The sequence below is a fragment of the Esox lucius genome, chromosome 24 (genome assembly GCF_011004845.1).
Source record: "Esox lucius isolate fEsoLuc1 chromosome 24, fEsoLuc1.pri, whole genome shotgun sequence".
NCBI classification, from domain to species: domain Eukaryota; kingdom Metazoa; phylum Chordata; class Actinopteri; order Esociformes; family Esocidae; genus Esox; species Esox lucius.
Window position 1 is genome coordinate 14280282 of NC_047592.1, and position 13165 is coordinate 14293446.

Genomic DNA, 13165 nt, shown 5'->3' on the forward strand with positions numbered 1-13165 from the left:
CTATTCTTAATATAAAGCATCTATATGAGGATAAAACCTTGCATTTGTAAATGCTGTCCACAGGCTGCTATTTATCATGAACACATTCATCAAATTATCCATACCTGTGTTTAGTCAGTTTTTTTCTCATCTGATCTTAAAGACCAGAATGAGGATAAAAGACACTTGAACAGATGAACACAAACCAGGATCACAACCAATGGGAATAAGTCTGTGGTTCCATCATCCTCTACATCTCCTATCATAAGACTTCATTTAGCATCAGAACTATAAAAACAATACCCGATCTACTACCAAAGTGGTGAATGTTCAGATCATAACATGCTGTTGTGCTTTATTGTCATTTAATGTTACTGATTAACTTTCCTGTTGTGTTTTGTCTTGCTGATCTCTCGCAAATCATTTTGTTATCTTGAGAGCTAAATCGAGGTAGTAAGCTGTAGTATGCATTCCAAAACTAACCAGTTGAGCAAACAGTGTGATCAGAACCAGAATGCCACTGGATGTTTTTTGATGACATACATCAACATCCACTGTCCCGGGTCCACTGGGAGGTATTGTGATGAAGCAGGGCCTTAATCACATATTGGGGAGGGAAGCAGGTTGTGATGTGGCGTATGGCTCCATGTAGTACATAGACACAATGCACAGAGGCTGTGAATCACTGACTTGTTTGAACCAGCCTACATTTCCTGAAATGGTAAAGATATTGTTGTACAACAGGATGATTACTGAGGCTGACAGGCTTTTAATTTAATAACTAAATCTGTTTTTACACTGCCCTTTCTCTAAGGGAATATGGGAAGAGTTGTCTGTTCTATACATTCCAGATGTCCTAATAGTGATCTGGAAATATTGCCGCATGTTATTTTTATTTTACTCAGGAGTGGTTCCGTCTACGGCCCAAACCATCAGGGCCGGGTTGATCTAGTGCTGCACAAATGGTTGTCCATCTCTGCTACATTTCACAATGACGTAGCCCACTGTGCTCCTGGGAACTGTTAATGCTTTAGAATTAGATTTTATAACCTCCAGATATCTGCCTTGACACAGTTCAATCTTGGAGGCAGTACCGTGCAAAAGCCATCCGAGGGGCTTGTGCTGAACCTGAAAAAGTGGCCAGAGTTTTTCGGCTAACATGGACGGACGATGTGTCGGAGTGAGTGAGGTGTGTGAAAAAACGTGCCTTTCTAAATCATGTCCAATCAGTTTTCAAATTTCAAATAATGTGTTTTCACCTGTTCTTTATGGGGTATTATGCATGTATGTGCATAATGTAATTCATTATAAATTCTGTCTCTCACGCAACAAAATATGGAGAATGTGTTTGAATACTTTGTGTTGGCACTGTGGAAGGGACTTCAGCCTTGTATGATTGATATGTGCTTCAAAATGTGTCCAACATCAAGCAAACGTAATGTATATCCTGTCTGTATGACGCACGTCAGTTTCAACCTGCCCTCCACACAGGCTTTCAAAGCAGCATTGAATTCAGTTCTAAAATGCCAGATTGAGAGAATTACTTGGAATACATTCATACCTGCTCAGTTAACTCAAAACAACGTCTCATAGATATACAAGAGGTTCCACCACACTACTGTAAGACAACATTCCATGGTGAAATCCCTGACACCTCTGTCATGTGACAAGTATCATGCTTCTGAGGTTACAGGTTGTAACAGTCCTACAGGTTATATCAGACCAAGACCCAGAGCTGATTATCTTGGGAATTTTGGAACCTCTGGGAAGACAAACCAAACCCCAACTAAGAATGTCATAGTAATCTAAAAGTAGTGTCAGTGGAGGTTTTGTATTAATTTACAAAAAAAGATCACTCCTGTCCACATTTGTACTGCTTTCTGTAAATACCAACAATAACAACGCCCCCTTCCAATGAAATCCCCTTTGATCTCATAGTGATCTCAGAGTGAATTGAGGCGTTCTCTGACAACCAGACAGAAGAATAGTTCTTCTCAAAGCATGGCGAGAAACTCACTACCGCCTCTACTGCTCTTTGGATTGAGTAAGTCAACTTAATTCTAAACATTACACAGGGTATAAGATTGGTTTTATCACTAGTCCGATAATATGAAGATATGGACAGAGCTGTACCTCAGCTGAATGTTCATTCCAGCACTTGTTAATTTCTGAAATGTTGTAGTAAATCAACTGTTATATTTGTGAATCTGACTTTGTTCTCTGTGTTTTAGGTTTGGTCCCAGCTTCGTTTTTCCAGTCTCAGACTGTGGTGGTACTTAGGGGGGAGTCCGTCACCTTGCTGTGCTCCAATATTTCAACGGTTGTGGGACATGTAGCCTGGTTTAAACAAGTCAACAGATCAGAGCCTGTGTGTATCTCGACTATGTACGGCACTCATCCATCAACAGTTGATTATTACTTAGAAAATAGACATTTTGAAATGTACAGCAACAACACCACCATCTTCCTTAAAATCTATAAGGTGGATATAGCTGATAGTGGCTTGTATTTCTGTGGGTTTTTTACAAATACTAAATTCATGGTATTTGTCAGTGCAACATTTTTAAATGTTCAAGGTAAGATAATTTCTTTGATATAAGTACAAGCTATAACTGTGGTTTCAAAATGCTGCTTCACTCTGTAAGACATTCTGCAACAAACTAAAACAAACAAATGCTGACCTTGGCTTTTCTTAATCTCAGAAATTATAATTGCATTACCGATCTCTAAATTCCAGGGTCCAAGTTAAGTGAGGAAAAAGAAGAGACCGTAAAGAAAAGTAAGTTTGTTATTTCATTCAATGAAGATGACAACACTTATACATAAACAGTAATGTCATATTATTTAATTTGATAGGACAGTGTAATGGAACTACCAGTCTTGTTGGAGAGTGTAATGGAACTACCAGTCTTGTTGGAGAGTGTAATGGAACTACCAGTCTTGTTGGAGAGTGTAATGGAACTACCAGTCTTGTTGGAGTGCGTAATGGAACTACCAGTCTTGTTGGAGAGTGTAATGGATCTATGGACTTGTTCCCATTGGTTGTGATCCTGGGTGGTGTGACTGCTGTACTCCTGATAGTCATTATCATCCTGTTGCTCAAGATCCGACGAGAAACAAAAACAGGTAGAAGCATTTTCAACAAGACACAGTTGATAGTCTTTAAAAAGTTTGGGTTTCTGAAGTTGCTTCAACAGAATGCTAGTTTCCCCATGGGGTGCCAGGACCAGGAAGAGGTTTGACTAGGCTGGTCAGGAGTTGCCCTTTGTTATGGGTGGGATGACAAAGAGGCCAGAGGTTGTAGAGTCAAGAGATATCGGTGGGGATGTATGGTTTAAATAGCCAGAAGGTAGGAGGTAGCAGTTTTCATTGCTACTCCGTAGGCAAGTGCCATAATTAAGTAAGATGTACCTAATTTATGCTCAAATAGAGAGGAAAAACACACTTAGGGTTTTGCTAAATATTACAATAATGATGAATGTTTGAATTTGAGCAGTTTGTGTACTGATCCAAATAATTATATTCCTATTTAGATAATGAGACTCAATTGCAGAGGCAAAATAGCCAGGTAATAAAAACTGACATATTTAACAGATCGTAGACACTAGAAAACAATACTTTTATACCTTTATTAAATATGGGTTTTTGTGATGTCATTTTTACACTACAGGACGTGGATGAGGACACAGATCTTAACTATGCAGCACTAAATTTTAGTCAGAAGACACCAAGAAAGCCAAGTCAGCTGAATATGATGGAGGACGATTCTCATGCTGTTTACACTTCCATTAGATAATACCACATGTTTTAATGTTGATATTGATTGTTGATGTTGCTGAGTACAAATCCATGTAGCATTGATTGTTGATGTTGCTGGGCTCTGTCCTCCTATTTTAATTAGTAAACAAAGAAAAAAAGGGCCAATTTTGGAACTTCTAAGCCACATTGGCCACATTTTCTTCATATATGACTCTGGTTTTAAGGCATCCTGAGGTTGAACATGAAGATGTTTTTGCCTTCTGAATTCAAAGAACAAATGAAACAACGATACCTATAACGTTTTGTAAATTACATTACATTAAAACAAACTTGGAGCACTTTTGGACCAACGTTACAGTACTTATAATAAAAAGACATTGTTTGTAAAGACATCTAGTACATTTGTCTCTCACTGTGTGTAAACCACGCCTCTTCAAACCAATCAAGTCCAACAGCTTCTTCCACCCTCACCTTCTATAAATACCAGACCTAAACCAAAACCAGATTACCACAGGCTTCAGAGAGTTCTGCACAATGTGGGAGGAGTCAGATGATTTCCCAAAGTTTTTTACTGTTATTGTTTTAACTGCCAGATTTCCTTTTTTATTTTTTTATAGATGTAATGTACGTCTAGGACTTTGTGGTACTGATGACAAATCAGAGAAATGTGTTTAGATCCACATGAACAGTTAAGTGCAAATGTACTTGTGTTTTCATGAATGGGGGGAATGAACATATGAACATCAGCCCAACTGCTCTTTTGATACGTGTGCAGACTATGGTTGTATGGTGCAGCTGTCTACGTTTGCCCTCACCTGAGGCCTCGTTAGCTTGCTGTTGAGAAGAGGATCTGTGAAAACACATGTCACACAACAACGTGAGGTCAGATGTTTCCACTGAAAAACAAATCAAGCTAGCATAACGTCACTACAATAACTAAACCTATTTCCTGAAATGTGTATCGGTTTAGTTTGTTGCCAAGGCAGTTTGATTTGCATTCAGTTGTTACTTCTTTTCTTAAGGCCTGTGCATGTTTTTTTGTTCACATAGACTTCTGGTATTTCTGAATATTTTCCCAAAGTCCTAGGGCAGTGAAAGGCATTTAAAAAAAATTTGGAAAGGAAAGAAAAAACTGTATATAAAATTGATTATTAGAATTGGTATATAGTCATGTAGGTTTGATATACTGCATTCGTAGGTGACTGGTGATGTGATGCACTACGGTATGAGTTGTTTGGGAGGATGAGAACTGAAGGTACCAGCCTTCAATAAGAGATTTGAGACTGTAAAATTGCTTTGCTTTCCACTGTAACAAGGATTAGGAATGTAATGGCATGTGTAGAATGATTAGACAGTTCATACACAGTTGTGCTCAAAATGTTGCATACCCTGGCACAAATTGTGACATTTTGGCATTGATTTAGAAAATATGACTGATCATGCAAAAAAAGAAAATGTTTATCACATAGTTGTTTGGCTCCTTTTTAAATCATAATGTTAACAGAAATCACCCAAATGACCCTGATCAAAAGATGACATACCCTTGAATGTTTGGCCTTGTTACAGACACACAAGGTGACACACAGGTGAAAATGGCAATTAAAGTAGAATTTCCGAAACCTGTGGCTTTTTAAATTGCAATTAGTGTCTGTGTATAGTTTGTTAGCTCTCACCTAGATGCACTGAGCAGGCTAGATACTGAGCCATGGGGAGCAGAAAAGAACAGCCAATAGACCTGGGTAACAAGGTAATGGAACTTTATAAAAATGGAAAAGGATATAAAAAGTTAGAAAGACATAAAATGCCACCAAATCCTGGTTACAATATGCCCGACCACACCTTAACACACCTCACAGCTTCTGGCACACTGTAATTTGGAGTGACGAGACCAATATATTTATGGTCACAACCATAAGTGCTACATTTGGAGAGGGGTCAACAAGGCCTATAGGTGTCACGGCAGTATCACAACTAGCACAGTCCTCCGGTTCCCAGCGCACCAGGCCCCTTACCGCAGTTTCCCAGTTGCCACGATCGTCGTCTCCTGTTTATTGAGTGCACTTGTTATGTTTGATTTCCTACACTATTTTAGGTACACCTCTGTCACGTATTCATTGTTGAGTATTGTTTCGGTCAGAACCCAGGTCCCTCTCTGTCATAATTGATTCTATCCGTTACGTTCATGTTTGTAATTTATCTTTTAGCAGAAACCACTTCTTTGCATGGCCATCATGCTTGTGCCAGCATGTCTGACAGATAGATTAGCAGAATGCATTCTATCAAACATTAGACTGAATATGGGCATTTAAGAAAAATAAATGTGACTATTAAACTAAACCCAGTGTCTTTACTGACCTACTCTGTGTTTTCATCCCTAAGCTCCATGATGACAATACCATGAACTATGTCTCCCTGAAGTTCACTGACAAGAAAAGTGCCCAGTCCAGGAGACCAAGGAGGGAAAAGACAGAGATGAGAAATCAGAGAGAGGAAGAAACCATGTACTCTGGTTTGAGTCACAGAGGCAGTCTGAGTAGTCTCCGATCCCCTTCATTCTAATTGAAACCCCACCCCTCCTGTGACCACCACTTTCTGTTAGACTGGACTGTGTGAGCGGGATATGTACAATTTTTCTTTGCTGTAGAAAATTGGCATCAAATTCAAAATGGGCATGTATTTTTACAAAAACAACAACATTTCTCAGTAGTGTAATGACCAATGTCTGTTGAGGAAGAGTGGAAGTGTATTCGACGAAGAGGGGCTCCTGGCCACACCCAGTCTCCAGCAGGCTCTTGGTGATGTTTATCAGGGGTCCTGCATAACATTTGCTTCCCTAAGATCTGGAACACCAGGTGGCGTTCACCCCCACCCTCCTGAGCTCACCTGGAGAGGTGTGAAACTCTGAGCAAACTGGAGTGTAACTAAATGCATGGTATTGTGGATATCTATCTGTAGTGTTTGGATCTCCCCTGTTCCCTATAAAGGGCAGAATAGTCTGATATGCTTTATTGTACTGTATTGGTTATGGATAAACGTTTTAAAGAATACTGTAGAAATGTAATGTTGATTTCTATTTCGGGGGAGGGTTTAGATATGTCTGATTTTAGGATGAATAGCCATATCTCAAAAAGTTTATTTGAGTTTGTCATCATTAAAGAGGCCTCCCAACATGTTGTGTTGTAGCTCACTATTTATGCAAAGACAGCATTGTACCTTTACTTGATTGGAATAAATTGTATTACTTTGAAATATATATAACGACGGCATCACTCGTTCATCTTCATCCTTGAGTTTCGTAGGGCTACTGATAATTACACACATATATAAGTCTAAGCAACCAGACTTGGCATACCCGAGTCCTGGATTTTGAAGCAGTCTGGTTTGGTCCAGGAACACATGGCACTGACTTCTCATCACTGTGTCCTCCGTTTCAAAAGTTTCTGTGTAGCCCCAGGGACACATGCCATTTAAATGTATGGTTTGTGTTTAACGACCTACACCTTATGGGCACCTATGATAACTGATACAAGCCCATACGTATATGTACATCGAAGCATAGGCGCCGATACCGTGGGTGCTCCGGGGCTCGAGCACCCACGGAAAATAGCGAGCACTCACGAAAATACAGAGCACGAGCACCCACGTGTGCCAGACCGCCAGTCCGCCAGTAGGCTACATTCATTTAAAATGAAACTTGCCGTTGGTGATATGTAAAGCGTCTGTCACACTGTGATTGGTTATGTCGATGTTAGTGACAGCGACATAACCAGGGTGCTCCCTATCCACCAATCACAGCGTTTCTCAGATGAAAAAATGCCACTATCAAAAACTCGTAGCAGAAATTAGGGAGAAACTCCCAGAAACTATATGTGTCGTTTTTTTTAATCGATATTTAGATAATAGCGCAAAACATTCATTTCCCACGAACTGATCGCGGTTAGGCCTACGTGTCAGTTAAACTTTTCATCTCCAATCCTGTATTTGTGATAAGTGGTCAATTTTGAAAGATCTACTTTACGGCTTTATTAATAAGTAAATGAATAGGTCTGCGTAGTGCGTTTATATATATACATATAGGTATATATAGGTGTGTATATATATATATATATATATATATATATGTAAATGGCGTGCGCCTATGAGCACCCACGGAGGAAAACATAAATCGGCGCCTATGCATCGAAGTGACAAGCAGAGGTCCTTGGAGATGGCCAGGTTGTTGTGAAGGACATCAGAGATGGCAAAAGAGAGTACAAGGATAAGTTGGAGTCTAACTTCCATAGCTTTGACCCGAGACACGTGGTATGGACTGCGGCACATCACAGACTATAAAGGGTGAAACAGCAATGCCATGCCTGCCGCCTCTCTCCCTAGAGAGCTCAGCTCCTTCTATGCACGGTTTGAGGCGCCCGACACCATTCTTTCTGGAAGGCTTGCCGAGGACCAGGACGACTGTACTCTGTCCCTAACCATGACTGACGTGTGGAGAGCTTTTAAAAGAGTGAGACCTCGGAGGTCCCCAGGGCCAGATGGCATTCCAGGCCGTGTCCTCAGAGGGTGCGCTGGCGAGCTGGTGGAGGTTTGAACCTCCATGTTCAACCTCCCCCTGTCTCTGTCTGCTGTCCCTTCCTGCTTCCAACAGGCCACCATCATCCCCCGTACCGAAGAAACCTTCCATCACCTTCCATCAAAAATGAGAATATTTCAAATTTTAAAGGTAAGCAACAGTTTGTAATCAATGTTGGAAATTGTTGCTTCTTGATATTGTATTTCTAAAGCTGCAGTCACGTACAATTGTCTTCACACCTTTTTGTGTCAGGATCCAGCGAGACTGTTGTAGAGCAGCCTGTGTCTGAATCAGTCCATTCTGGAGACTCTGTGACTCTGAACTGTACAATAAACACTGGGACCTGTGGAGGAGAACACAGTGTCTATTGGTTCAGACGTGACTCAGGAGAATCTCCTCCAGGAATCATTTATACCAATGGAGACAGGAGTGGTCAGTGTATGAAGAGCCCTGAGTCTGGGTCTCCTACACAGAGCTGTGTCTACAACCTCCCCAAGAGGAACCTCAGCCTCTCTGATACTGGGACTTACTACTGTGCTGTGGCCTCATGTGGAGGGATACTGTTTGGGATCCTGACCAAAAGGTACATGAAACTCAGGCCTGCATCAATAAGATCTAGGTTTTTTTTGCATTGTAAGATATAATTTATTGAGATTGCTGAACTGTTTATATTGCCTTCTAAAAGTCTCCCAATTTTGAACTTAACATAGTGTCTGATTTAGTAGCCGTCCTAAAATCACTGTGAACTCATATATGTTTAGCAAAACAGAAAAAAAGGATTGTGTATGTACAGTATGTCTGCATAAATGAGTGTGCTGATGGGTTTTGCAGACCCAACTTACACTTTCATGTTAAACCCACCCACACATACACACAGTAAACTGTTAACTGGTACCTGTTCACTACTGTGAGAACAACACATTGTCATCTTTGCTTAGGATTGGCCTGGTTGGCCTTTCAGTCCTTGTGTGGTTTTCAGCAGGATGTCTCTTTGATGTCAGTTTGTTGTGTCTCAAGCTTTCATTGTTGTACATAACCATGACAATAAGCTGCATGTTTTACTGAAATGTAGGCTTGTGCACGACAGCTTTAATGAGCATTTTATCATTAGAAATGTACTAAGGAAGAGTTCAATTAGTTACTGACTGGTAATATTGTTTACAGACTATCTTAAGAGTGCATAAAGTTGATCAATGTGTTCCTGACAACCAGAGGCCTAACCACCAAAACACCTCAGACCTACCCAAAACTTTCAGGTGATACACTTCATCTTCTAGATGTTCATGTGAATAATGTAGGTAGAGACTGAAATAAAATGGTATTGCTTCATTCTGTAGTTAGTGGCTTCTTGAACATGAAATAAGCACCACCCCTGTTCACCACACATTTCAACATGTTTTGTGTTCAACAGCGCCCCTACAGGCCACCTATAATACTGCCCTGCTCTATGGGTTGGAGCTGTTTATAAAGACATACAGGCACCTGTACTGTTTGCTGAAAAATACGAATGTACATACATTACTCTGTGCATAAGAAAAATAATCATCTGAATGCTATTCTGGTTGCAAAATGGGTTAATCAAGAACTGTAAAACAGTGGTTTGTTGATATTTGCAATGCTTATTAACCTTTTTTAATATGATTAGTTTGAATGACTATATTGGACTATCGGATAACTTTAATGTGACCAGTGATTGTAAAGATCTCTGGGTCTTGGTTTTGAGTTGAACATGTACAGTAAGTGATTCTCATTTCCTTATTAAGATTACGGTGGGCAGAATCAGGCGTTTCCAAAAATGATGCGTCGAGATCGACCAATCACAAGTAACCCCATTAGAAAAGTTTTGCCATTTTCAGTCAAGTGTTTCCACTCAAGACAGAAGATGTTAAGAGGGTGACAACGCAAAAGATGATCTTTGCACTCTGTCTGACTTTTCCACTTCTGATGGAGATCGGTATGTCTAGATTTTATAATTCTATGCTCACAGGATGGATTATATACATCTAAAGCAAACCAGATATGTTGTAGATGCTGTTCATAATTGTTGATGTAATGTCTCATGTCTTTGTTTAAATTCTAGCTGCAGCTCAATCTTCATCCATGCGCCTTGTTTCAGCCAACGTAGGAGAAACAGTGATTTTACCGTGTTTCCAAGACAATTTGTCACAGCACTTCCTGTGGTACAAGCAAACCTTGGGAGATACACCTAAAATATTATCATCCTTTTATACGTATGAAAAGGATCCTGTATTCCACAATGAATTCAAAAACAACCCTCGTTTTTCAGTGCTATGTGAAGAAGGAATGAATCACCTAAAGATCTCAGACATACAGCTCTCAGATTCAGCATCGTACTACTGTGGAAGTTCTCATGTCAATGAGTTGAATGTACTAGTAGGAGCCATTCTTATTGTTAAAGGTACAAAAACAACTTGAAATTATCTGAAACTATAATTTAATATTTAGTATTTCACACTACATTTTGGATATGGTTGAGTGTGATCCCAGAGGTAAAGGCCGCGAAAATATGTAATGTGTTAACAATAAATGTATTATGTCATTATTATTATTATCTATCAATACATTTTAAACTCTATGTCAGGTTCTGAGTCCAGAAACACACCTGTTGTATGGCAGCCTGAATCGGAGTCGGTCCATCCAGGAGAATCTGTGACTCTGAACTGTACAATAAACACTGGGACCTGTGAAGGAGAACACAGTGTCTATTGGTTCAGACATGACTCAGGAGAATCTCCTCCAGGAATCATTTATACCAATGGAGACAGGAGTGGTCAGTGTATGAAGAGCCCTGAGTCTGGGTCTCCTACACAGAGCTGTGTCTACAACCTCCCCAAGAGGAACCTCAGCCTCTCTGATACTGGGACTTACTACTGTGCTGTGGCCTCATGTGGAGAGATACTGTTTGGGAATGGGACCAAGCTGGATGTTGGAGGTAGGTGACAAGTTTGTTTATGTCTGGTATTGTAAATGTTTAAAATAAAACATACATTTACTTCTAGTCTGAGTTTCTTATATTCCTGTTTAATTTCAACAGGACATTACACTGAACCTGTTGTCTTGGTGTACTGTCTGGGAGTAGCATTGGGCGTCTCAATCATCCTGATCATTGTACTTACCTGCATTATTTACAAGATGAATATGATGATGTGTTGCCAGTGCAGAGGTCAGAGCCAAATCCTTTTAAGAAGTTATTCTGTCGTATCTCCATCTTCGGATGTTCAGTTAAGTAGAATAAATGTATCTTCAGTATTTTGTGTCTTTGTTTTCAGGATTTGACTCCCAGACAAGAGATCCTACAGTTTCCCTGTCAAATGCAGGGGTAAGCAGAGAGAATTTCATGTTACCATTCAGCATGATCCCATTTTGGTAAAACACACTGTGAGAAAAAGACAAGTAATGTTAACAAGGCTCCTTTGTTCTTCACAGAACCAGGATGCAGACAATCTTCATTATGTTGCTCTGAATTTGAACAAGAAAAGGTCTTCAAGACAGAGAAGTAACATGCAGGAAGAGACGGTGGTCATATACGCCGGAATTAGACAATAGAACAGGAGGAAATCATGCATCATATGCTCTTACAATGTGAAGATATCCAGAGTGGTTAGGAATAGAGACCAAAACACAGACAAAGTGAGGGGGTGGGATGTTGCCGAGTCAGGTGGAATACACGGGGTTGTCGAATATCTTAACCATGCCAATTGTGTTAATATCAGCTATTAGAATATTCTGGGGTGGTCCAACTTCCCTTTCACAGCTTTGTATCATTCTGTCATTTTAAATATGGAAAATAAATAATTTCCCATGTTAAACCAAATTATTCTAAAGTTTAACTCAATGCACACTGTCACAATATTAGCTATCATATACCGAGTGGTTTGAATGCTGATTGTCTGATAGCCATATTATAGGAGAAACAATGTCTATGACATCACATGACTTCTTACTGATCTAATTGCGTTGGTTACCAGTTTATAAGGGCAGTTAGGGGTTCTGGGGTTTGTGATATATTGTATATATACCACAGCTGCAGTTCAGTGTCAGAAGGAATATAGATTATATTCAGTGATTATTTGAATTGGGTTTTATTTGTTTGCTTTTTAAGACAAAGGCCTTAAATAATTGCCACTGACTGTGTGGAAATAACACCCCCTCACTTAGAAAACATACAGGTACTCTGCGGTCGGCAGTTTAGGTTGTCTCTAAGCATTGGTAAGATCTGATGGGCTTGAGAATCCTCTGTGTTCTATGCGGTAGATTTGTCTCTATAAATAGATGAAACATTTCAAAGACCACAAACACTTCATTAGTTTAAATGACGTAGAGATCTCTAGTTTTTTGCTCAACCGATATCAATGTCTTAAATGCAATGTCAGTAATCGTCTAAACCACAATGGTCTTATAGTTTTGGGTGGTCCGGTTGCCAGCTGAAGTATAACATATTGTTAACTGTATTGCTGTATTTAACCATAATCAAGGATAAATCCACAGATAACGTTAGTAGAAATAGTGTAACTACATGAAAACAGAATTACCCTTGAAATCTGTGAAAGTATGTAATCAAGCAGTACATCAAGTGTTTGATCCATTAGTAACATATTATTAGACTACCATTCCCAAGTTTGAGCTCACTTAGAAATGTCCTTGTTTTCAAAAGAAAAGCACATTCAAATGTCCATTCAAATAACATCAAATTGGTCCGAAATATAATGTAGACATTGCTAATGAAAGTTTTAGGTGGAAAGGGCTGATTTCATAGTGTAACAATAAATATTTTTTTTGTTTCTTGGTTTTAAGTGTTATTTTCTTATTGCTTATACCTCAAAAGTATAGAAAATGGCT

The 13165-nt window shown here is 39.5% G+C and overlaps 2 protein-coding genes across 3 annotated transcripts; both read left to right on the forward strand.

Annotated features, from left to right (window-relative positions):
• Positions 1–1954: 1954 nt before the first annotated feature.
• LOC105009181 lies at positions 1955–6421 on the forward strand. 2 transcript variants are annotated; one of them, XM_029117601.2, is made up of 6 exons: positions 1955–2023; positions 2211–2555; positions 2717–2758; positions 2836–3105; positions 3513–3547; positions 3650–4126. In XM_029117601.2, the coding sequence occupies exons 1-6, from the start codon at positions 1981–1983 to the stop codon at positions 3773–3775; spliced, it is 861 nt and encodes a 286-aa protein (XP_028973434.2). In that variant the 5' UTR covers positions 1955–1980; the 3' UTR covers positions 3776–4126. The 2 variants fall into 2 exon arrangements, with proteins under 2 accessions (XP_028973434.2, XP_028973435.2); XM_029117602.2 differs by lacking the exons at positions 3513–3547; positions 3650–4126 and adding an exon at positions 6118–6421.
• Positions 6422–10202: 3781 nt separating this feature from the next.
• On the forward strand, positions 10203–12058 carry LOC105009180. The gene is made up of 6 exons (XM_034290559.1): positions 10203–10259; positions 10386–10724; positions 10908–11258; positions 11361–11489; positions 11596–11645; positions 11753–12058. The coding sequence occupies exons 1-6, from the start codon at positions 10214–10216 to the stop codon at positions 11870–11872; spliced, it is 1035 nt and encodes a 344-aa protein (XP_034146450.1). The 5' UTR covers positions 10203–10213; the 3' UTR covers positions 11873–12058.
• Positions 12059–13165: the final 1107 nt, after the last annotated feature.